The 22,233-nt window shown below is 41.9% G+C and overlaps 2 protein-coding genes across 3 annotated transcripts in view; both read right to left on the minus strand.

The window, feature by feature from the left end:
* The window catches only part of LOC126101297 (uncharacterized), a 557,599-nt gene that overhangs the window by 250,358 nt on the left and 285,008 nt on the right, over positions 1–22,233 (minus strand). The window lies entirely within an intron of this gene.
* The window catches only part of LOC126100743 (cuticle protein 7-like), a 200,190-nt gene that overhangs the window by 94,600 nt on the left and 83,357 nt on the right, over positions 1–22,233 (minus strand). Inside the window, exon 1 of one of the 2 annotated variants that reach the window (XM_049911367.1) lies at positions 237–288. The exons of the other annotated variant lie outside the window; for it this stretch is intronic. Within the exon in view, the coding sequence (XP_049767324.1) occupies positions 237–251 (15 nt within the window). The 5' untranslated portion in view covers positions 252–288. Of the gene's footprint in view, positions 1–236; positions 289–22,233 lie in introns of those variants that run through there. 2 annotated transcript variants of the gene reach the window in all.

Raw genomic sequence — 22,233 nt, forward strand, 5'->3', positions numbered from 1 at the left:
TTCATTCGTAGATGAGAAGCGAATGAAATAGACTCGTTGCCGAAATGTAGAACTTACGATGTGGCTCGGGTGGACACCCGAGAACTCCACAAGTTAGAAATACACCGGGGAAACATCAGATCGATGTTTCGCAATGTCGTTTCACCGTCTAGACGTCAATTAGTAAGACGAGTGGTTCACGTGGTGGAAGGAATGGAGACAATTACAGTTAGTAAACAGCTGTCAGAGCGATTCACCTGTCCGCGTATCATATTGGCTTTAGGCGAGTAACTGAAGTATTCTGGTCGCTGCCGTGAGACAACTGGTGTTGCTCCCAAAAATTTGGGCCCTTTTATACATACGAACGTTATACACTCTGCGTAACGTCTTGGAGTAAAAAAGAAACTGTCTCATTTCTTGCGTCGCAGTCAATTCTTCTATCTGCCAGCCGGCCACACAATTTCTTACTGGCGATCGCTGGGCCTGGAGAAACAGGGGCGGCGAAAGCTTTAGACTGCCAGTCTAGCTAAGCGAGCGCTGGACGTACCTGTTATGACACTTCTCAGCCGACTAAATTCTGTCACGTTCGTTTACACGCACGTAGTAATATGTAACTATGTGGCGAAACACCAAATACTTGAAATATCAATTGCCAACGCCAACTGCATTCTAACTCTTCATTGCCACTGTGTGTCAAAGATCCCATTAAAAGAAAGCAGTGGCTGTAGCTGTCAGTGAGAGGTACTGTATCATTACCGAATGTCTAACACCCATCTCCCTCTAGAAGCTACATTGTTTCGCTATAAACCCTCATCCTGACATTCGGCAAAAAATTGTTGTTTCTCAATGACCTTGTAAATTTTTGCAGTATTAAAATTCTCTGAGCTTACAGAATTTTGCACACTGGCATCTATTGAAAAGATGTTTTCGGATCATTATCCGTGCCCAACTGATTACAGTTTTCCGTAAAGCTCTGGACTATTATTATATCTCCCTCAGTCTCAGCATACAAAGTACGAAAGGCAGAGTCCTTTCTTTTTTTTTCTCTCATTCCCTGTGCTTTTGAAGTTCTGATCTTTCCAGAGAAGTATTAGACGAGATCGTAGCAAGGAGAGCAAGTTCTATCTGGGAAGATCTGGGAGTGGATTACGTTCCAGCATTTGCCTTACAACAAAAGAAAACTCCACGAAAACTCTGGTCAGAATCGAGTGATAGGAAATACTTTTAGTATAATTCAGGACAACACATCCCAGAGAAAAAAAATAGGAATCTAATCTATGCACTGTGTATTTTACTTATGTATCTAAAAAATAAAGTCGATAAATTGGCATTGTAACTATGCCGCTGCCTATCGCAGGTCGTTCAATCGACGCGACTTACGAAAGCATGGTTTTCTCTTTCCTGTATTCTTATTTCATCCCCACGTTCCGTATGTATGGTAGCCAGAAAGTTTGAGTACAAATTAAATCATTGAAGGGTGAAACATTACCGTGTTACTTGTGCTAGTAAGAAGATGATTTTCATTTATAGTATTAAAGGGTAAAGTTCGTCGTCTGTTTCGTTACATGAAACACGCTCGCAATTTAAATAAAGAAACAGGTTCCGCAAGACAGCTGAGTCAGTCACAGTACCACCACAGCAAAAGAGACTAGACAAGTGACGGGAAAGAGTCCATCATCTTAAAATACGGATGACACCTGAAGACTGAACTACACTACTGCCCATTAAAATTGCTACACCAAGAAGAAATGCGGTGATAAACGGGTATTCATCGGACAAATATATTATATTAGAACTGACATGTGATTACATTTTCATGCAATTTGGGTGCATAGATGCTGAGAAATAAGTACCCAGAACAAGCACCTCTGGCCGTAATAACGGCCTTGATACGTCTGGGCATTGAGTCAAACAGAGCTTGGATGGCATGTACAGGTACAGCTGTCCATGCAGTTTCAACACGATACCACAGTTCATCTATAGTAGTGACTGGCGTATTGTGACGAGCCAGTTGCTCGGCCACCATTGGTGAGAGGTTTGGAGAATATGCTGGCCAGGGCAGCAGTCGAACATTTTCTGTATCCAGAAAGGCCCGTACAGGACCTGCAACACGCGGTCGTGCATTATCGTGCTGAAATGTAGGGTTTCGCTGGGATCGAATGAAGGGTAGAGCCACGGGTCCTAACACATCTGAAATGCAACGTCCACTGTTCAAAGTGCAGTCAATGCGAACAAGAGGTAACCGAGACGTGTAACAAATGGCACCCCATATCATCACGCCGGGTGATAAGCCAGTATGGCGGTGACGAATACACGCTTCCAATGTGCGTTCACCGCGATGTCGCCAAACACGGATGCGTCCACCATGATGCTGTAAACAGAACCTGGATTCATCCAAAAAATGACGTTTTGCCATTCGTGCACCCAGGTTCGTCGTTGAGTACACCATTTCAGGCGCTCGTGTCTGTTATGCAGCGCAGCCACGGTCTCCGAGCTGATAGTCCATGCTGCTGCAAACGTCGTCACAACTGTTCGTGCAGATGGTTGTTGTCTTGCAAACTTCCCCATCTGTTGACTCAGGGATTGAGACGTGGCTGCACGAGCCGTTACAGCCATGCGGATAAGATGCCTGTCATCTCAACTGCTAGTGATATGAGGCCGTTGGGATCCAGCGCGGCGTTCCGTATTACCCTCCTGAACCCACCGATTCCATATTCTGCTAACAGTCATTGGATCTCGACCAACGCGAGCAGCAATGTCGCGATACGATAAACCGCAATCGCGATAGGCTACAATACGACCTTTATCAAAGTCGGAAACGTGATGGTACGCATTTCTCCTCCTTAAACGAGGCATCACAACAACGTTTCACCAGGCAACGCCGGTCAACTGCTGTTTGTGTGTGAGAAATCGGTTGGAAAATTTCCCCATGTTAGCATGTTGTAGGTGTCGCCACCGGCGCCAAGCCTTGTGTGAATGCTATGAAAAGCTAATCATTTGCATATCACAGCATTTTTTTCTTCCTGTCGGTTAAATTTCGCGTCTGTAGCACGTCATCTTCGTGGTGTAGCAATTTAAATGGCCAGCAGTGTACGTACCATCCAAAGCCGTTCTGCTACCACGTGGACTAAAATAAATCTCCATAGATCATGTCTTATCGTGGTGTTTGTTTCGTGACTGTGGAGATTAGCAGACATCGGACCAATTCTTGCAGTGTTAATTGCGCCCTGTTTCCTGCCACGGTGGAGGACTAGGCAAAAGATACGATCATTGCGCATGAGGTTGCCAAACTTTAGGTCCAAATTGTTTAAGTTGTATTGATTTTTTCCCTCATACATATATATATATATATATATATATATATATATATATATATATATATATATATATATATATATAATAAATCGATATTAGACTAATGCACCACACAGCCCCTATCTTTACAAATGAGACTTGGATGCTACGGAAAGCGGGAACGAAGAAAGTGTGGTGGTTTCAAATAGAAGCTAGAGAAGTGTGTTAAGACACAAGTGATATTTTAAATACGTAATGTTGAAACATTAGATAGATCATAAAACCTAGAGTGATGCTGATAGCATACGTTGCAAGACATCTATGAGCATAATGCCATTAAAGTAACTTCGACGTCTACGCAAGACGAGTGACGTGGATCAATCTCAGCAAGACGAGTGACATGGATCAACCAGCAATCTGTCATAGCTGTTTCTGCTCCTTTTCTCTCTAATTTTTCAGGTATATGCGGAGCCTTGCCAGACACAAACGCTAGCACCGGACACGCGTAAGATCTGCGGGTCGGTAGCCACGCTACACGAGTCAATAAGTGACGTCACGTCACAAGGCGTGTTCGTTGTAGGTATGGTTCCTACAACTGTATAAAATATTAATCAGTAGATGATTTTTCAAACTATCGGAAAGCAAGAGTTGAATCATTCAAAAGAATATTATCAAAATATTATAGCCCCAGTTATGATTTTAAGAACACGGAAACGTACTCGAATTTTGGACAGGATCACAAACATTTTGTATGCTATAATAATTCATAGAACAGAGTAGACGTTAAAACGCACGATAACACGTATTTCAGACATTCTCTTCTATTCAGTGACCCTATAACTTTATTTACTATTAAAACTTCCCAAAGTTATGGAACTTCGTGCCGATACAAATTGATTTGATGTTTTCAGAACATTACCTTATTGTTTCCCCCGATATCTAGACGCCCCTCATTTTCATTATATAATGTCAAAAAGTGAAATATTTTATTAATTATGATACTTTCATTCATTCACCATGTAATGGTACTTGAATTATGCAACCATTACGGCACCTCACCTGAACCTCCCGATACCAGTAATATTTTACTGTGTTTCTGCAAAGTAGTTGACATATTTCTGAGACAACATTCAGATTTGATTTCATTTGTGATACATCGATATGTTTATATTGCAATGATATTATTCTTATGTGTATCCTTTCTTTTGTCACTATGATCTTTGACGTACTTGTAACTCTGATTTTTGGGCACATAAGCGATTGTTAGTTAGTTGTTGAGTTGTTAGAGAGTCGGACCTTGAAAAGGTCAAGTCTTGGACGTCATGTTGGAAAGGCGCATATTATAGTTGGCTTATAAAATGAGTATTGTGATGTTTTGTGTGATACGTGATATTGCAATAAAAGCAGTTAAAAGGAAGTGTAACTTAAATTCGGAGTGCAGATTATTTTTTTACATCACCATTGTGCTAACTTTGGAAGGTTTAATCTCCACGAATGGTTTGAGAAGAGCATCTACAAAACTTTTGAATATAGCAGGATAAAACCTAGCCTCTTTGCATCCGAGCTTGGAATCATAACCACCTAGATTTTCAACGATTGAGCCGTGATAATACAACGAGACCAGCGTGGGAAACACAAAAAGATGAGTGCCTAGTTTTTTGTTTATTACATGGAATGACTTTATTAACTGTGCTCTAATGACACCTGCCACATAATATGACTGTTGTTGCCCGATAATGCAGTATTTAGCAGCTTGATCAACACCACAATCGTTATTAAAATTTTGACCTTTGTTGTGGTAGGGTTGTTAGAACCACTCAAGGGACAAGATTCGCCAGTAGCGAATATATGCCACAAGCGTTTGAGTTAAAACAATCAGCTATAAAAAAATTAAGTTAGTAAGTTAGCTACGTGTTCCACAGATCATTTGAATGACGTATTGAAATGATGTGGAACGAATCAGCTTACAGAATATGTATACATCATTAGTGTTAAGATTAATGAAGAGAATTTTTCCCTACCAATGCAACTTCGCTTAAAAATAAGATTTTTTTTATTTTGCCGGACGGAGTGACCGAGCGGTTAAAGGCGCTACAGTTTGGAACCGCACGACCGCTACGGTCGCAGGTTCGAATCCTGCCTCGGGCATGGATGTGTGTGATGTCCTTAGGTTAGTTAGGTTTAAGTAGTTCTAAGTTCTAGGGGACTTACGACCACAGCAGTTGAGTCCCATAGTGCTCAGAGCCATTTGAACCATTGTTAAGATTTTTTTCAGGTTAGCGGGTTTTAAACAGAAATTCCACAGATCATTTGAACGACTCTTTTATCGAAATGATGTGGAACGAGTACGTTTACAGAATATGTATACATCATTAGGGTTAACATTAATGAACACAATTTTTTCCTACCTAAGCTTAAAAATAAGATTTTTTTCAGGCTACCGGTCTTTAAACAGAAATTCGTGCATTGAGTATAAGGAGCTGTCCAGGAGAAATGATTTTTGGATAGATTTAAAACTCGATTTGCTACCTGTGAGATATTTTATGTGCCCCAGCGTAACGACAAGCGCTGGCAGTACGATCAAGAACGGAAGAGCAGAGAGGGCTGTGAGACGTACGCTGACGAACCCCTCTCTAGTACGACACCGAGACAGGAGCGGCCTCTACACGAAGAAGAAGCGTCGCGCCGCCTAGCCGCGGCCGGAGTGAAGACGAGCCGTCTAAAACGGTGACTTATGTATTGTTTTGCTTGCAATGGCATTGTATATATCGAAGGACATTGATTATTTACACTTCGCCATTTGCTTGCGACACATATTCGTGAATACGCAAAGTTAAGTATTCTCAATTTAACTTACTGTAAATAACTCCATTAATACGATTTGCGTGATTTGTTGTCTAGTCCCTTACTATCTGCGCCCGTCCTGTCCGCCTCTCCTCCACTCTCACCAACCTTGGCCTCACCATTGACCGTCACATCACCTGGGTCGCTCATATCCGCTCTACCCAATCCAAAGCTTACAACCGCCTCTTGAATCCTCAAACCCCTCTCTGGCCGGACATGGGGCTTGAACTCCTCTACCATCCTCCACACCTACAAATCCTTAATCCGTCCCAGGATCTCTTATGCCAGTCCCACCTGGATATCCACCCCCCCCCCCTTCCCAAATTCTATAAGTCCCTCCAGATCCTCGATCTCCATGCACTTCGCCTCGCCTTCCGTATACGTCTCCCGTTCCCCACGCGGATCCTCTATGACTTGATTCCTTTCCCCCATCTGCTCCTATTCCTCGAGCATATCCACAGACTCTACACCTCCTGCCGCCTTGATCCCCCTCATCCCCTGGTTGCTCCTCTCCTCTCCAAACCCCGCCCTCTGCCGCGCCTTCACTGCTGTGTCCCCCCTACCCTCCATCTCTACACCATTCATCTCTTTTCCCAAGGTGGCTTCTGTCAACTCCCCCTCCCAGATGAAACCCTCTCTCCCTCCATTTATCCCTCCTATCAACTCTGACCACCTCCCCCTCCCTTCCTCTATCCTTTTCCTGGGCTCCCTCTCCTCCCCCCTTCCATCCTGTTTTTTCCCTGCCTACCCCCTCTCTCTGCCTCTCTTCTCTCCCCCGAGTCCTTTTGCATTTCCCTCTTCCTTTCCCCATTCCCTCTCACGTCTGCCCTGCCCCCCCCCCTTATGACTCCTATCCCTCCGACAGTCCCCCCTCCTGTTTTTCCTCTCCTCCCCCCTTTTTTCCCCTCATCTGTCCAGGTCCCCCCCCCCATCAGCCCTTGGCTGTGTTGTGTCATCTTCATGCTGACTTTTTAGTACAGTGTTTCCAGTGATTGTTAAGTGTTGTGCATCTTTTCCGAAGTGTTTCAAACAGACATCATACTGTCGCTGGGTGTGATTTTTATATCTCTTGCGAACAGAAACCAGACTGTCGCCGTGTTTTTTAATTGTCTGTCTACAATTTTACCTGTCTGCTTCCTGTGTATTTTATTAGCATCGCCCACCCTTTGTTTTATGTTTTAACTTTCCACAATTTTCCCCCATTTTACAATTTAAGTCACCGTTTTATCGCCTGATTTTATGTTTCTTATATTCATATGTTTTAAAAATCCTGTAGGCTGAAGAGCAGAGTACTAAGCTGCTGCCAACCCGCCCCCCTGGGGGGGGGGGGGGGGGGGGGGAATCGAAATCCAATAATGGAAAAAAAATTGTTGTCTAGCGATCCGAGAAAACAGCTTCCTAGGCACCCTATATTAGACTAGTGGGTACAACATCACAATGTTATGTTATTGGGGAAATAATCAAAAAATTTTGTTGCTGCAAATTACACTCCTTCCTGAGCCACTGACAGCGTAAATAATGGGTAATAAAGGTCATTTTTTCGTCTAGTGTTACGGGCATAGATATCACTGTTCTCAAATTCTGTTAGATTATTTACGACAAATTTTATCAGCGAATTTATATATCGCGATGGTGCAATTAAAATGCCTAACTTTTTGAAGAGGTATCTAGATGATGACTGTAGCTGAACACTACACTTTATTCTTACTGTACACTTTTGTGCTACCAGTAGTTTTTGTTTTTTACTTAGTAGTGAGTTACTCCAGAAAATTATTCCATAAGGCATTACTGAGTGGCAATGTGCTAAATGTTTTAGGAGGTTGATTTATTTGTTTCCAAGACCAGCTAGTGTACCAAGAGAAAAAGTAACTGAACTTAATTGTTTGAGAAACTCAGGAGTATGCTCTTTCCAATTCAGTTTTCCATTAGTATGTGAAATCAAATATTTGGAGCTATCTGCTCTATCTACTGACCATTCAAATATTTTGAGCAATCTATTCTGTTTACTGACTGTGCCTCATCAATTGTTGGTACAACTCTATTTGTTCTGCTGAACACAATATAGAGAGTTATAAAACTAAAAGCATGATTACACACTGATGAAGAGGAATACTGGTAAAATGGTAGAACACTTCACTGCACTAAAACTGGAAAGACTGACAATGGGGAGGGATAATTTTGGAGAGAAGAAGTTGGGAGATTTCGGTAGAGTAGGTATTGATGAAACACAGGGTTGGTATTTGGGTACTGGTGTAGTGTCAATCTTGAGGGAAACATAGGATTTGGGATTAATGTAGAAAATATGGGGGCAAGGCCAGGAGCCATGTTGTAGGGGAGGACTGTAGTACGTTATATCTGGTAGCAGGACTAACACAAAGGCGAATTTCATTGTCTGATAGACGGAATCCGTTAAAGCTGTCTAAGGAAAGTGTAGGTGTATGGTCGTTTGGACCAGGGTTGTTGGATCCAACTGATATAGAAAATTAAGTAGAAACATTGGGATTTACAATAGAGCTAGTAGGATGTATAAGATATACTGACGAGTTCAATGTGTGTGTTGAGTTGGTTAAGGGGTCAGGTGGGGGAGAGTAAACAGACAGGGAAAACAAGGTGGACTGTAGGACGATAGAGAATTTTAAGTGAATAATAGAATTTGAATGTACCTACAGGCTGCAATTGTATAACAGAGGATGGGACAGAACAGTGCTTTGAAGGTGTGGAAGGATGTAACCCTATACTTAGTAGATAGTTGCAGCGGTTTTGGTCTTGTGGACTTTATGGTAAGTGGTTAGTAGGAATTGCCACATAGGTTAGTATTTTAGTTATCTAATGGAGTGCGACAGTCATACATTATCAGAAAAAAAGTCAAGGGGACGAAGGGTGTAGATGGCTAGTTTCATAATTGTTGCCTGGAGTTTGATTGCATTTATCTCGAGGAGGTGCTGGTTGCACCACGATGTAAACTCGTTTAGGTGGATCTGTAGAGGCCATTGAAATTCTGAAGGATAGGATAGAGGACTGAGAAGGTGTTGTCATCACCATACCGCAGATGATCTGCAGAATGTAGTGGCTTGCAAATTTCAATAATGTGAACAATAGGCCCATATACAAGTGACAAGATTTAGGCACCCTGTGGTACTCCTACAGTGTACAATACAGAAATTGGTGTTGTTTGTGGTCACAAATGCTAGGCAATTGGATAGAAAGTCTGAAACACAATAATTAACGAGAACTCTAAAAATCTGAAGTCTGAGTGGGGGACCTTAAGCCATACCTGCTCTGAATACGATGAAAGAGTGCTTGGTCTCCGTTAACTCTGAGTATGTCTCAGTCAAATATTGTAGAAGTTAATGAATAATTATTTCAATAAAATTTAAAATGGATTGTTGGAAAATTACCTCTCTGATTAACATTCGATCAAAATCAGAATAGAGATTCTTTCTTAAGTATATAACATCAAATATTAAAAATCAAATAGTACCTATTGAGGGATCTCCCAAGCTGGAAAATTGGATCGAATTACGAGGGGCGTCTGAAAAGTCCATGCAAAAAAAACTACTTACGTGTTTGGGGTAAAACTTTTCTATTTTTCAACATAGTCTCCCTTTAGACTTATACACTTCGTCCAACACTGTTCTAGTTTGTTGATCCCTTCTGAATAATAGGAACTGTCCAAGTCTGCAAAATAGCGATTAGTTGCTTCAGTCACCTCCTCGTTTGAATAAAATCTTTGTCCCGTCAGCCATTTCTTCAAATTGGGGAATTAATTGCAGTCCGAGGGAGCCAAGTCTGGAGAACAGGGGGGATGTGAAACGAGTTGGAATCCTATTTCCATTAATTTCGCGACCACAACTGCTGAGGTGTGTGCTGGTGCATTCTCGTGTTGGAAAAGTATTTTTTTGCGATCCAACCGCCGGTGTTTTCTTGCAGCTCGGTTTCCAAATGGTCCATATGCACCTGTAATAGTTTACCCTTTTCCACATAGTCGATGAGGATTATCCCTTGCGAATCCCAAAAGACAGTCACCATAACCTTTCTGGCCGAAGGACTGGTCTTTGCCTTTTTTGGTGCAGATACTCCCTTGGTAACCCATTGTTTAGATTGTTGTTTGGTCTCAGGAGTGTAGTAATGTATCCATGTTTCATCCACAGTGACGAAACGACATTTAAAGTCCTGCGGATTCTTCCTGAAAAGCTGAAAACCATCCTTGCAACACTTCACACGATTCCGTTTTTTGTCAAGTATGAGCAATCGAGGAACGCATCTTGTGGATAGCTTTCTCATGTCCTAAAGTTTATGCAAAATATTATGTACCCATTCATACGAGATGCCCACAGCACTAGAAATCTCATGCACCTTAACTCTTCTGTCATCCATCACCATATCATGCATTTCATCAATGGTTTCTGGATTCGTAACCTCCACGGGGCGTCCAGGACGTTCAGCATCACTTGCGCTCATATGGCCACTCCGAAAATTTTGAAAACACTTATAAACTGTTCTAAATGAGGGTGCAGAGTCACCATAATATTTATCAAGCTTATCTTTAGTCTCCTGAAGCGCCTTGCTTTTCATAAAGTAATGTTTAATCACCACACGAAATTCTTCTTCGTCCATTTTTTGACAATCGCTCGACTTCCTTGATTCACACGAATGCCAAACACAAAGAAATAGACCAATATGGCTGAAACTTGGTGTATGTTCTTTCCAAAGATGCTACTAACTAAACATGACCTCGATACACGCCGCTAGTGGTCTCTCGGACTTTGCACGGACTTTTCAGACGCCCCTCGTGCACGAAATAACACCACGACCGCAAATTAATAAATACATGAACATTTACTTTGCAGTTGTATTAATCATAACATAAAAAGAATCAAATAAAATCACAGTCACAGAGAATGCTGTTGCCCGAGACTCATTACACAATTCAAGAAAGACGTCATTAATTACAACTCAACACGTATGATGAGAAAAAAAAGATTCCTCAAAGCCCACACACAGGCGCAGACACACACACTTACATCCATACAAACAGTCCACATAGAAAGAAGAATAGAATCAACTGTATGATACTCCTTGGCTGTCATAGCACCTTGCACAAGCTCCACTGACCCCTTAGATGCCCACGTGAATGTTCGCCACAGCATAATGGAACCGTAACCAGCCTATCTCCGAATCGCAGTACAGGTGTCAAGTAACTGTTCTCGTGGTTGACAACGGATTCGCGCCCTCCCATTGGTATGATGAACAAGGTATCGGTATTCATCAGACGACATAAGGCTCTTCCAGTGCACCATCGTGCAGTGCCGATGGTCCATGCTCATATCAGTCATAGTTGTCGATATCATGGTGTTAACACTGGCACATGAATGGATCATCGGCTGCAGAGTCCAATCGTTAAGGAGCGTTCGGTGCTCTATGTGTAGAGACACACTTGTACTCTGCCCAGCATTAAAGTCTGATATTAGTTCCGCCACAGTTCGCCACCTGTCCTGCCTTATCAATCTGCTCAGCCTATGACGTCCAAAATTTGTAATGAATGGTGATCCCCCAACACTACTACGTCTGGACAGCTGTCAAAATTTCGCTCATGACAGGTGAAGGGGGAGGAGTGGGGAACAGTCGTGTCAGAAGAAGGGGGAGACAAAGGTGTTGGGAGCACTCATGCCAGGAGGGAAGGGGAAGGATAGGGAGTTCTGAGAGGGAGAATTACCCGAAGGGGTGGGGGTGACACGAAAAAAAACACTTAGCAGAACACTAGGTTAATGTTATAAATCAATCAGGTGCCAAAATTGTACTGGCTTTGCTCCACTACTCTAGTGGTGGTTCCCTAGTGGTTTCGGCTGTGTTTACATGGAATGGACTGGGTCCTCTGGTCCAGTTGAACTGAGCATTGACTGAAAATGGTTACGTTCGGCTACCTGAAAACCATTTGCAGCCATTCATGGACTTCACTTTCCTAAATAACAATGCGCCATGTCATCGGACCACAGTTGTTCACGACTGGTTTGAAGAACATTCCGAACGACTAGAAAGAATGATTTGGCTCCCAGACTGCACTATATGAATCCCATAGAGCATTTATGTGACACAATCGAGAGGTCAGTTCGTACACAAAATCATGCACAGACTACGCTTTTGCAATTATGGATGGCTGTAGAGGCAGCATGGTATTTCTGCAGAGGACTTCCACGACTTTTTGAGTTCATACCACGTCAAGTTGCTGCACTATAATGGGCAAAAGGAGATGTGACATGACATTAGTGTATTTGTATTACTGTTCCGGAAATTCAGTACCTGCTACCTTGTATATGTGTCTCTGTACATCTAGGAGGGGACAGTGTAATACCTTTGGACTTCCAGCTCAAGCCAGCGCTGTAATAGAAGTCACATACGCTTTGTTTTCTATTTTTAAATGATGACACTCTCTTTTTAAGTACTTCAGTCATTTTATGAAATTACAAAAATTACTCCGGGGATTTGAGGTTTTCACAAATATGGAAACGTGTTCCAAGGTACAGCATGATCATGTATCTAGGAAAAATATTCAACTGAAACTGCACTCAAGAAAATCTTTTCAACATCGTATTTAATAGTCTGTCAATCACATGATTACCCTTAAACACAAACAAGTCGTAAGTGAAATTAAGGAAAAGTATTATGAAAACTAGTAACAAATTAAACAGATTATAAAATAGAAGCTACTAAAAAATAGGAAAAATTTCCATTTTCAAGATAGGTAAAATTATTAAGACATGGAAGAAACTCAGTTATTTGCAAGTATCATATGTTCCACAGTAAAAGATCTTCTCCCGTTCTGTACAGGACGGTGTACGACCGACGAACTATGGCTCAGCTGTTCACGTGTTATATAATTCTAAAAATATATTGCTTTTAACTCAGAATAAAATTCTGTATCTGAAGTATTAACAATACAACTGTAATAAACTAGATGTTTCAAAACGAACATCAGGGTTTTAAGGCTTTGCAGCATTAATTGCATTCAACTGACAATTATAAAGAATACATCAAATGAAAGAGCAGCTCAAACAGCTTTGTGAGACCTGAGTTTCTCTCTGGGTATACAATACTCACATACCTTACGAGAACGTAGCAGGGTGACGTCGACAAACACCAATGTTTCGACAGGAGCACACCCTGATATTTTCGAGGCAAAACTGCAGTAAGTAAGCCCTGGGCAGGGGAAATTCCCAGCTCCCCCCTAGGTTACATGGCCTCCATAAGGTCCACAAGGAAAGGGTTCCTCTTCGTCCGATTGTGAGTAAGATTGGTGCTCCGATACATCGTGTACTAAAATTTAGCTTGCTACTCTGTTGAGCCGTAAAAAGGTCGGTGTGAGCACCACGTTAAGAACTCAATAGATTTCTTGTTTCGATTAGAGGGAATGCATTTGAAAGACTGAAGTTTAGATTTCATCTCGCTCTAAGGTTCACAAGGAAAGGGTTCCTCTTCGTCCGATTGTGAGTAACATTGGTGCTCCGATACATCGTGTACTAAAATTTGGCTTGTCACTCTGTTGAGCCGTAAATAGGTCGGTGTGAGCACCACATTAAGAACTCGATGGATTTCTTGTTTCAATTAGAGGGAATGCATTTGAAAGACTGAAGTTTAGATTTCATCTCGCTCTTGTGTTCCTCTGTTTGATCCTTTACGGTTGATTGAGGATGGGGTTGGTGCTGAATTTTCGAACCTATTTCGCCATGTGTTGGCTCCCACTTACTCTTTATTCAGTGACTAGTACTACAAGCAGCGGATGGAGATGGATGAGAAGCCCGTTGTCATCTGTTATTACCAGTTTGTTTATGAAGGTCTTCGAGGAATGTGCCTTAGGGGCGGCAGCTTTGAGACCTGCGTGTTTTTTTAGAGAAGTAGACGATACTTTTCTTGTGTGGCCTCATGGCAATGAGAATTTGAACTATTTTTAGAACACCTGAGTTCCATCCACTCGAATTTTGTTTCACTATGGAGGTGGAAAAGGAAGACTGTCTCTCTTCCTTGATATGTTGGTCAGGAGGAAAGTTGAAGTTACTTTGGGACATTCCGTCTATAGGAAGCCTATTCACACTGATTTGTATCCGCAGGCTGATAGTCGTCACCATCTCCCTCAACTCGTCCGCCGCTCGTGGTCTCGCGGTAGCGTTCTCGCTTCCCGAGCACGGGGTCCCGGGTTCGATTCCCGGCGGGGTCAGGGATTTTCACCTGCCTCGAGATGACTGGGTGTTTGTGTTGTTCTCATCATTTCATCATCATCCAGGAAAGTGGCGAAATTGGACTGAGCAAAGGTTGGGAAATTGTACGGGCGCTGATAACCCCGCAGTTGAGCGCCCCACAAACCAAACCAAACCAAAAAATCTCCCTCAACGTGAAGGTGTACTTCGTACCTTGGTTCACAGGTCCCGTGTCAACTTGGACCCTGAGAGTTTATCGGCGGCGTTAGCGCATCTCGAAGTCACCTTTCGTCAGAATTCGTTACGCTATCGACCAGCTGTGCACCAGGTGAGTGATTAATTACAGAGGTAGCACTAAAGTCTACTAAGACAGAATTGATCGTATTGAAGTGCGTTTCTCGACCACTATGTAAGATCAGGGACCTTCAAGGTTCCACAAAGGATGATCTAGGTTTGCGGAAGCCGCGTGTCTAGCATATTCCTTGCAATTCTGGCATGCCATATACTGGTCACGCTATCGGTACTGCGAAGGACCGCTGACTGAGCATTAGCGGCACACAGCCGAGAAAATCCGCCATTGCAGAACGTTGTCTTAGCACCGGTCATCCTCTGGAATATAACAACTTCTAGCTATTGGGGTAGTGTTATTAAGGAAGTAACCTCACAAATAGAGACGGTGGTTTTTGCTCTGAATGAAACTTGCTCTCTCCCTTGTAAAAAAGCAGACGGACAGAGTTAATGCTGCCTCACCCATTGATTATTAATTTCACTATCGATCTGACGTCACTCATCTGTGGTTTGTGATGGCACTAGTGTTTATAGTGTATGCGAATGTTATCTTGCCAGAGTTCCTCTGAAAACTGAGGTTTTAAATTCTCTTGCACGCAGCTTACTTGCTCCAGTACCTCCTTCAAAATGGTAGGGCAAGATTCTGATGAAATATCGGTGGTTGTCGACGACGCCACATGGCTGCATTCCTGTAAGTTATTTGATCAAACATCGTTGCGTATGCGTGTGCACTGTTTCCTGTGTCTTCCATTGGAAAGGGCTAGTTGCAAAGATGACGATCAGTAAATAGAAAGCTTTTTGTGTTATACTGTATGAATCTATTGTTATAGAGAAATGTGGGTGCCATATTAAGCTCCGTTGTAATCCATCAGTTTGAAGACACCGGCTGTCTTTGCAAAAGGAAGTGTGTTGGACAACTTAGAGGGATAGGAGCGCGTGTTGAACTAGTGGGAGGGTCTTTCAGTATCAGTGACGCCTGTGTGGAGACTTTTAAGAAGACGCTTACGATTATGTCCTTATCGTATACAGTTATTACAAACTCTAAAGCCCATAGACTGCGGTTTAAGTGCCAACTTTGCAAACGAAATGTTGCTGCAAAAGGATGAAGATTTTCTGGATCGTGTCGCCTCCAGTGATGTATCGACATTTCATCTGAATGGAAATGTGAATATCCGTAATGTGAGCATTTGGAGTTTAGCAAATACCCAAGAGATGGTACACTTCCTACGAAACTCCCCTAAATTGAATGTTTTCGTGGCATATCCCGACTTGAAGTTTGTGGTCCTTTCTTTTTCCGCGAAGCAACTGTCGCAGTTGTTTCTCATCTTGATGCTCTTGAACTATATCTCCCTACTCAATTGAAAGAACATAAAATACAAAACCTTAATTGGCAGAAAGATCGTGCGCCATGTCGTCGGCAAAATGCAGTACGCTGTTGGTTAAACTATGTTGTACTCGACTGTTGGGCTGGCCGCAAGGAACCACATGACATATTGTTTCACATGGCCTCCACTTTCACCCGATCTGGCCCCATGTGATCTGTACCAAAAAAGGATTATATGTACGTGTCTCCGCTACCACCGACTTAACAGGATCAACAGAATTGAAGCAGTTGTTGCAAAAATTACTGCAGACACACTGATCAAGGTTTGGGATGAGCTCGTCTATCAGCTCGATGTGTGCCATGTGACGAACGTTCTAAGAAAAGCTCTTTGAGTGCTCTTTCATTTGACGTACTGTTTATAATTGTAAACTGAATGTAATAAAACGTACAAAGTCCTGAAGCCCCGTTATTAATTTTGAAAGACCCGGTATTACACGCGAAAAATTTACAAATGCTGAACAAACACAAACTCATGTCTAACAGCAAAAAAAACCTGTAAAAATGGAGGAAGCTGTTTATGATAGCCTAATAGGATTCCTTCGTGTGGTTCTAAAATCGATCACTAGACTAAGATAATGACCAAAAACTGTCATGTGTTCCTATGTACACTAGCTAAATAAGGCACACTCCCCTACCTGCGAATATTGTGGCATTTGCAGTAGTAACGTAAATGCTGGTAGGCAACGCATAACTTCAGATATCTAAAACTGCATTGCACTTCATACTAAAAAGTAAATGCTCCTGCACATTTTCATATGAATTTATACATGAAGATTACCGCTACTTTTGTAGTCGTTTCGTAATTTTTATCATGCCGGAGTTAAAGCTTTCAAATTTTAAGTGACGTCTGCATTGTTAACAACACATTCGTGTGTGAATTACGTCCACTTAACGCTTTGACTAACACAGTATCTAATTTACCGATTCCATTTCTCCTGTATCTCATGGTGTTGTTTTACACAACAACGGAATCTATGAGAGAAGCTTAAGAGAAGTAAAGCAGTATTGTTTCTCTGATCAGCCTATAAATATACGGATCACATAGCATTTTTGAACTGATACAGCAAAACCTTTAACATCTCTGCACTAGTCAGGAAACAATTCATTTTCATTTTGTTCTTCACAGAAGTCTTCACAGAAATCTCATGTAATATGTGGAAGTCTGGAAGATCTCATGTAATATGTGGACAGAATTGGGAAGTATTTTCTTTCGCATTATAGTGACATCCCGTGGCTGGCATGTCGTCGACAGGCAGAAAACGAAGTTGATTGGTCATGACGTTCAGGCAGGTTAGCTTATGCACAGAACACTCTGCAGTCCGCAACACATCTTCTCTACCGAAACTATATATACTGTTTTACTTGTGCTGTTGTCTCCAACTCTAGAATCAGTGTTTATATTTGCTCTCAGGATACAAGTATGCTACTTTTAGAACATAGGAAATTATTCAGGCTACTACTATGACCACACCTTCCCCCTTCTATTCCTCCGGGCTCCCTCTCCCCTCCTTTTCCCTCGCCCTGAGCGATTTTCCTCCCTCCTACACCCATTCCCTTTCCTTTGCCCCCCTTCTGTATCACCCGTTTCTTGCCTCTTGGTGCGCCCCTCAAGTCCCTTTTCTCTTTTCCTCCCACCCTCTGCAGCCCCCCCCTCCACCAATTCACCTTCCTTTCTACTATTTTCCCTCCTCTCCGGCATCCCATCCCTCAGCAGGTCCATCCTGGCAGTTTTTATTCTTTGGATGTGCTCCATGACTTACTATGGTTTTTTAAGTGTATCTCAATCTGCGTGTTTTTATACTGTGGCCGACTTTTAACTTGTGTGTGTGACTCCAGTGTATTTTAAGTGCCCCCCACAAATAGCCAACTGTGTTCTTTTAACTTTATATCGACTTTTTTCAATGTCCCCCAATGAATGTCCTCGTGTCAATGTGTATTCTAACTTCCATTTTCACCATTTACTATGTTTTTATATCGCCCTTTTTTCGCCCTTATTTTATGTATAGTTTGTGAGCCGTGCGCGGCTCGTGTTCATTCCGTTTATTGTTTGTCATCTTTTCTTACTGTACTGCCGCCTCGTTTTCTTATTCTATTTACTGGCGACACTAACTTCCTGCCTTACTTGCCCGTGAGTGGCAGCAGCAGCGCTTATCGATAAGTGCACTGTCGTACCACCTCTGGAGCGACCGATAGTATTTTCAGGTCGTCGTCTGTCTGGAGTTGAGTTGGGAGCTCAGTCGGGACACAGCAGCAGTGAAGTGGGGATGGAGCGTCAGTGAGGTCCGGACAACCAGTACTCGCCGATCGCTGGCTACACACATCCACTGTCCGACGGAAGGAGACTGGAGAGGGAACGACCGTTGGTTGGTTGTTCGGTTGATCGCCTCATCGGGCGACGTGTATTTGGTCTTCCGATCGCTTCTGGGCCCCTTCAATTGATCATCATGGGGGGCTTTTGTCAGCTCCTTCCTTCTGCAGAGATGTCGGTTTTCCAATGGGCAAGGGTTCCCTCTGCATGGTTGGCTCTGAGCTAGTGTCTACGGGATGTTGTACTTCTGAGTCGCGGATGGACCAGCAGTGGAGGCAGTCGGGGCATGGACCAGCAGTGAACTCAGGGACGGAATGCCAGTGAGGTGCGGACAGCCAGTGCTCGCCGACCGCTGGCGACACAAATGAACTGTCGACGGAAGGAGACTGGAGTGGGACGAGATTTGGTTGGTCGTTCGGTTGGTCGTCTCATCGGGCGATGTGTATTTGGTCTCTTGACCATTTCTGGGCCTTGTCAGCTGGTCGTCTTGCTGGACGTGGGTTGGTTACGTCCTTGTGCAGAGATGTCAGGTGGCCAATGGGCAACTGTTCCCTCTGCATGGTTGGGTGCGAGCCAGTGTGCCTGGGTCACCATGTCCCTGAGTTCCAAATAGACATCGAGTTGAGTCAGGTTAGAGCTGCAGTGAACTCCAGACAGCCAAGACTCGCCTGACCATTGCTGACACTCAGAACTTGAGGGGGAAGACCTTGGTTAATCATTCAGTCGGTCGTCTCATTGGACGACGTGTATTTAGTCGCTGACTGCTTACGGAAACTCTGTGTGTGTGTGACGTCATTTCTCCTTGTTGTTCCACGGTGATTGGTTTTTAGGATTGTCAGATTTCTTGGTGCAAGTGTTTACATGGAACTGTGTGTGCTTCTGTGATTTTCATTGAGCATATGAAGGTTGTCTGCATACTGGAGTAGGGAGTCAGTCAGTTGCGACAGAGCAGTGAGGAAATCATTTTCGGTTGTTGTGCTGTTGGTTGGGGGGAAGGGAATTGATTAGGTTGTTGGTTGGTTCTTCAGCCGTCCCTGGGTCGTGTTGCCACCCGATTCTTTAGTATTACACTTGGCTGCCTGTCTCACCTAAACTGTTGTTAGAGTTTCCTCCCAGCCCGACTCTTCGAACACTTCTGAGCGCCACTGTTTATTGTTTGTGATTGTCGTTTTATTTGGTCCCAGGTACTGTGGCAGGCCTTCAGCGATGCATTAATATTGTCTGTTTTATGTGTAGTATATGGCCTTCAGTCGAACTTCATGTCAACTATTTTAAAATTAGGCCTTCAGCCGTGTTCTATTTGAAATTCTTGTTTGTTCACATTTAGGCCTTCAGCCACATTTGTATTAAAATCTGTGGCTTTCAGCTATAGTGTGTAAATCCTTGTCTGTAAGGTTTCTCTTTAATTATCTTGAATTCTTAAAACAGCCTTCAGCCGTGTTCTGTAAAAGTTTATCTTAAGATTGTAATTGTTTGGGCCTTCAGCTGACAAGATACTTCAAGTTTGCTTAAGATGTTTTTCTGTTCTACTGTGTAAAATTTTATCCTTAAAGCCTCTCTTTTATTGTGTTAAAAAAAAATTTATTGGTCTTTCAGCGAAAGAATTAATTTGAATTTTCCTTAATACGGCCTTTAGTCAAAATTTGTAACTGCTTGGCTTTCAAAGATTAGTTTAGATTACATTAGTACTTGTTCTATAGGTCATGAATACACTTTGTAATGATGTGGAATGTGTCAGGTTAATAAAAGGTGTCTATACAAGATATTACATTACACAAAACACTACATGGCACTTAATTTTTTTTGGGGTGGAGGTGGGGAAATAACCCACTTACTATATCCAAAAATTCATCTAATGAGTAAAAGGAGTTGCCATTCAGAAATATTTTTAATTTCCTTTTAAATGCTATATGGCTATATGTCAGACTTTCGATGCTATTAGGTAAGTGCCGAAGACTTTTGTAGCAGTATAATGTACCCCCTTCTGAACCAAAGTTAGATTTAACCTTGAGTAGTGAAGATCATCGTTTCTCCTAGTGTTGTAGCCATGTACACTGCTATTACTTTTGAATTCGTTCGGACTGTTAATAACAAATTTCATAAGTGAATATATATATTGTTAGGCTACAGTGAAGATCCCTAGCCCTTTAAATAGGTGTTTGCAGGATGATCTTGGATGAGCTCTGGCTATTATTCTGATTACACTCTTTTGTGCAATGAACACTCTTTTACTCAATGATGACTTACCCCAGAATATGATGCCATACGAAAGCAGAGAATGAAACTAGGTGTGGTAAGCTAATTTACTGAGATGTATATCCCCAAAATTTGCAGTGACCCTAATAGCATAAGTAGCTGAACTCAAACGTTTCAGCAGATCTTCAGTGTGTTTTTACCATTTCAAACCCTCATTAATTCATACACCTAGAAATTTTGGATATTCTACCTTAGCTACCGATTTCTGATCTAAGTCTATATTTATTAATGGTGTCATTCCATTTACTGTATGGAACTGTATATACTGTGTTTTGTCAAAGTTTAGTGAGAACCCATTTGCAGAGAACCACTTAATGATTTTCCAAAAAACATCGTTTACAATTTAATCAGTTAATTCCTGTCTGTTGGGTGTGATGGCTATACTTGTATCATCGGCAAAAAGTATCAGCTTTGCATCTTCGTGAATATAAAATGGCAAGTCATTAATATATATCAAGAACAGCAGAGGACCCAAGACTGAATCTTGTGGCACGCAATTCTTGATTGTTCCCCAGTTTAAGAAATCAGTTTTTTGCATATTATGTGAACTGCTTATTTCGACTTTCTGCACTCTTCCAGTTAGGTATGATTTAAACCATTCGAGTGCTGTCCCATTTATACCACAGTGCTTGAGCTTATCTAGAAGTATTCCATGATTTACACAATCAGAAGCCTTTTAGAGACCACAAAAAATCCCAACGGGTGACTTCCAGTTACTCAGAGCGTTTAACATTTCATTAGTCAAAGTATGTATAGCATTTACCGTTGAAAAGCCTTTCTGGAAACCAAACTGAGATTTAGTTAAAACTTTATTTTTGCAAAGGCGTGAAGCTACTGTACAATACATTACTTTTTCAAGAATTTTGGATAAGGCAGTCAGAAGAGAGATTGGGCAGTAGTTGTTGACATCAGATGTATCCCCTTTTTTATGCTGTGGTTTAACAATGGCATACTTCAGTCTATCTGGGAAAATACGCTGCTTCAGAGAGCTATTACATATGTTGCTAAGAATCCACTTATCTCTTGGGAAAAACTTTTATTATCCTGCTGGAAATGCCATCAATTCCATGTGAGCTTTTATTCTTGAGAGAATTTATTACCTTCCTAATTTCAGAAGGAGAGGTGGGTGGAATTTCAATTGTATCAAATTGTGTGGGTAAGTCCTCTTCCATTAACTGCCTTGCTTCTTCTAATGAGCATTTAGATCCTATTTTCTCTCCAACATTTAAAAAATGATTATTCAAAATGTTTTCAACTTCCGACTTTTTGTTTGTCAAGTTTCCATTCACTCTGATGGTAATGCCGTCATCCTGTACTCTTGGTTGCCCTGTCTCCCTTGTAATAATATTCCAAATTGATTTGATTTTGTTATCAGAGGTATTAATCTCAGACATGATGCACATCCTTCTGGACTTTTTAATAACCTTTTTAATGCAGTGCAGTAGTTTTTATAATATTTGGCAGTTTCTAGGTCATTACTTTTTCTTGTTGGTAGATACAGTTCCCTTTTGTGGTTACAAGATATGTTTATACCTTTAGTGAGCCAAGGTTTTTTACATTGTTTCTTATAATTAGATTTAACTACTTTCTTGGGGAAACAGTTTTCAAATTCTTTTACAAGTGTATCATGAAATAAGTTATATTTAAAATTAACATCGCGTTCGTCGTACACCTCATCCCATTCTAAT

The sequence above is a fragment of the Schistocerca cancellata genome, chromosome 9, assembly GCF_023864275.1.
Source record: "Schistocerca cancellata isolate TAMUIC-IGC-003103 chromosome 9, iqSchCanc2.1, whole genome shotgun sequence".
Lineage (NCBI taxonomy): Eukaryota > Metazoa > Arthropoda > Insecta > Orthoptera > Acrididae > Schistocerca > Schistocerca cancellata.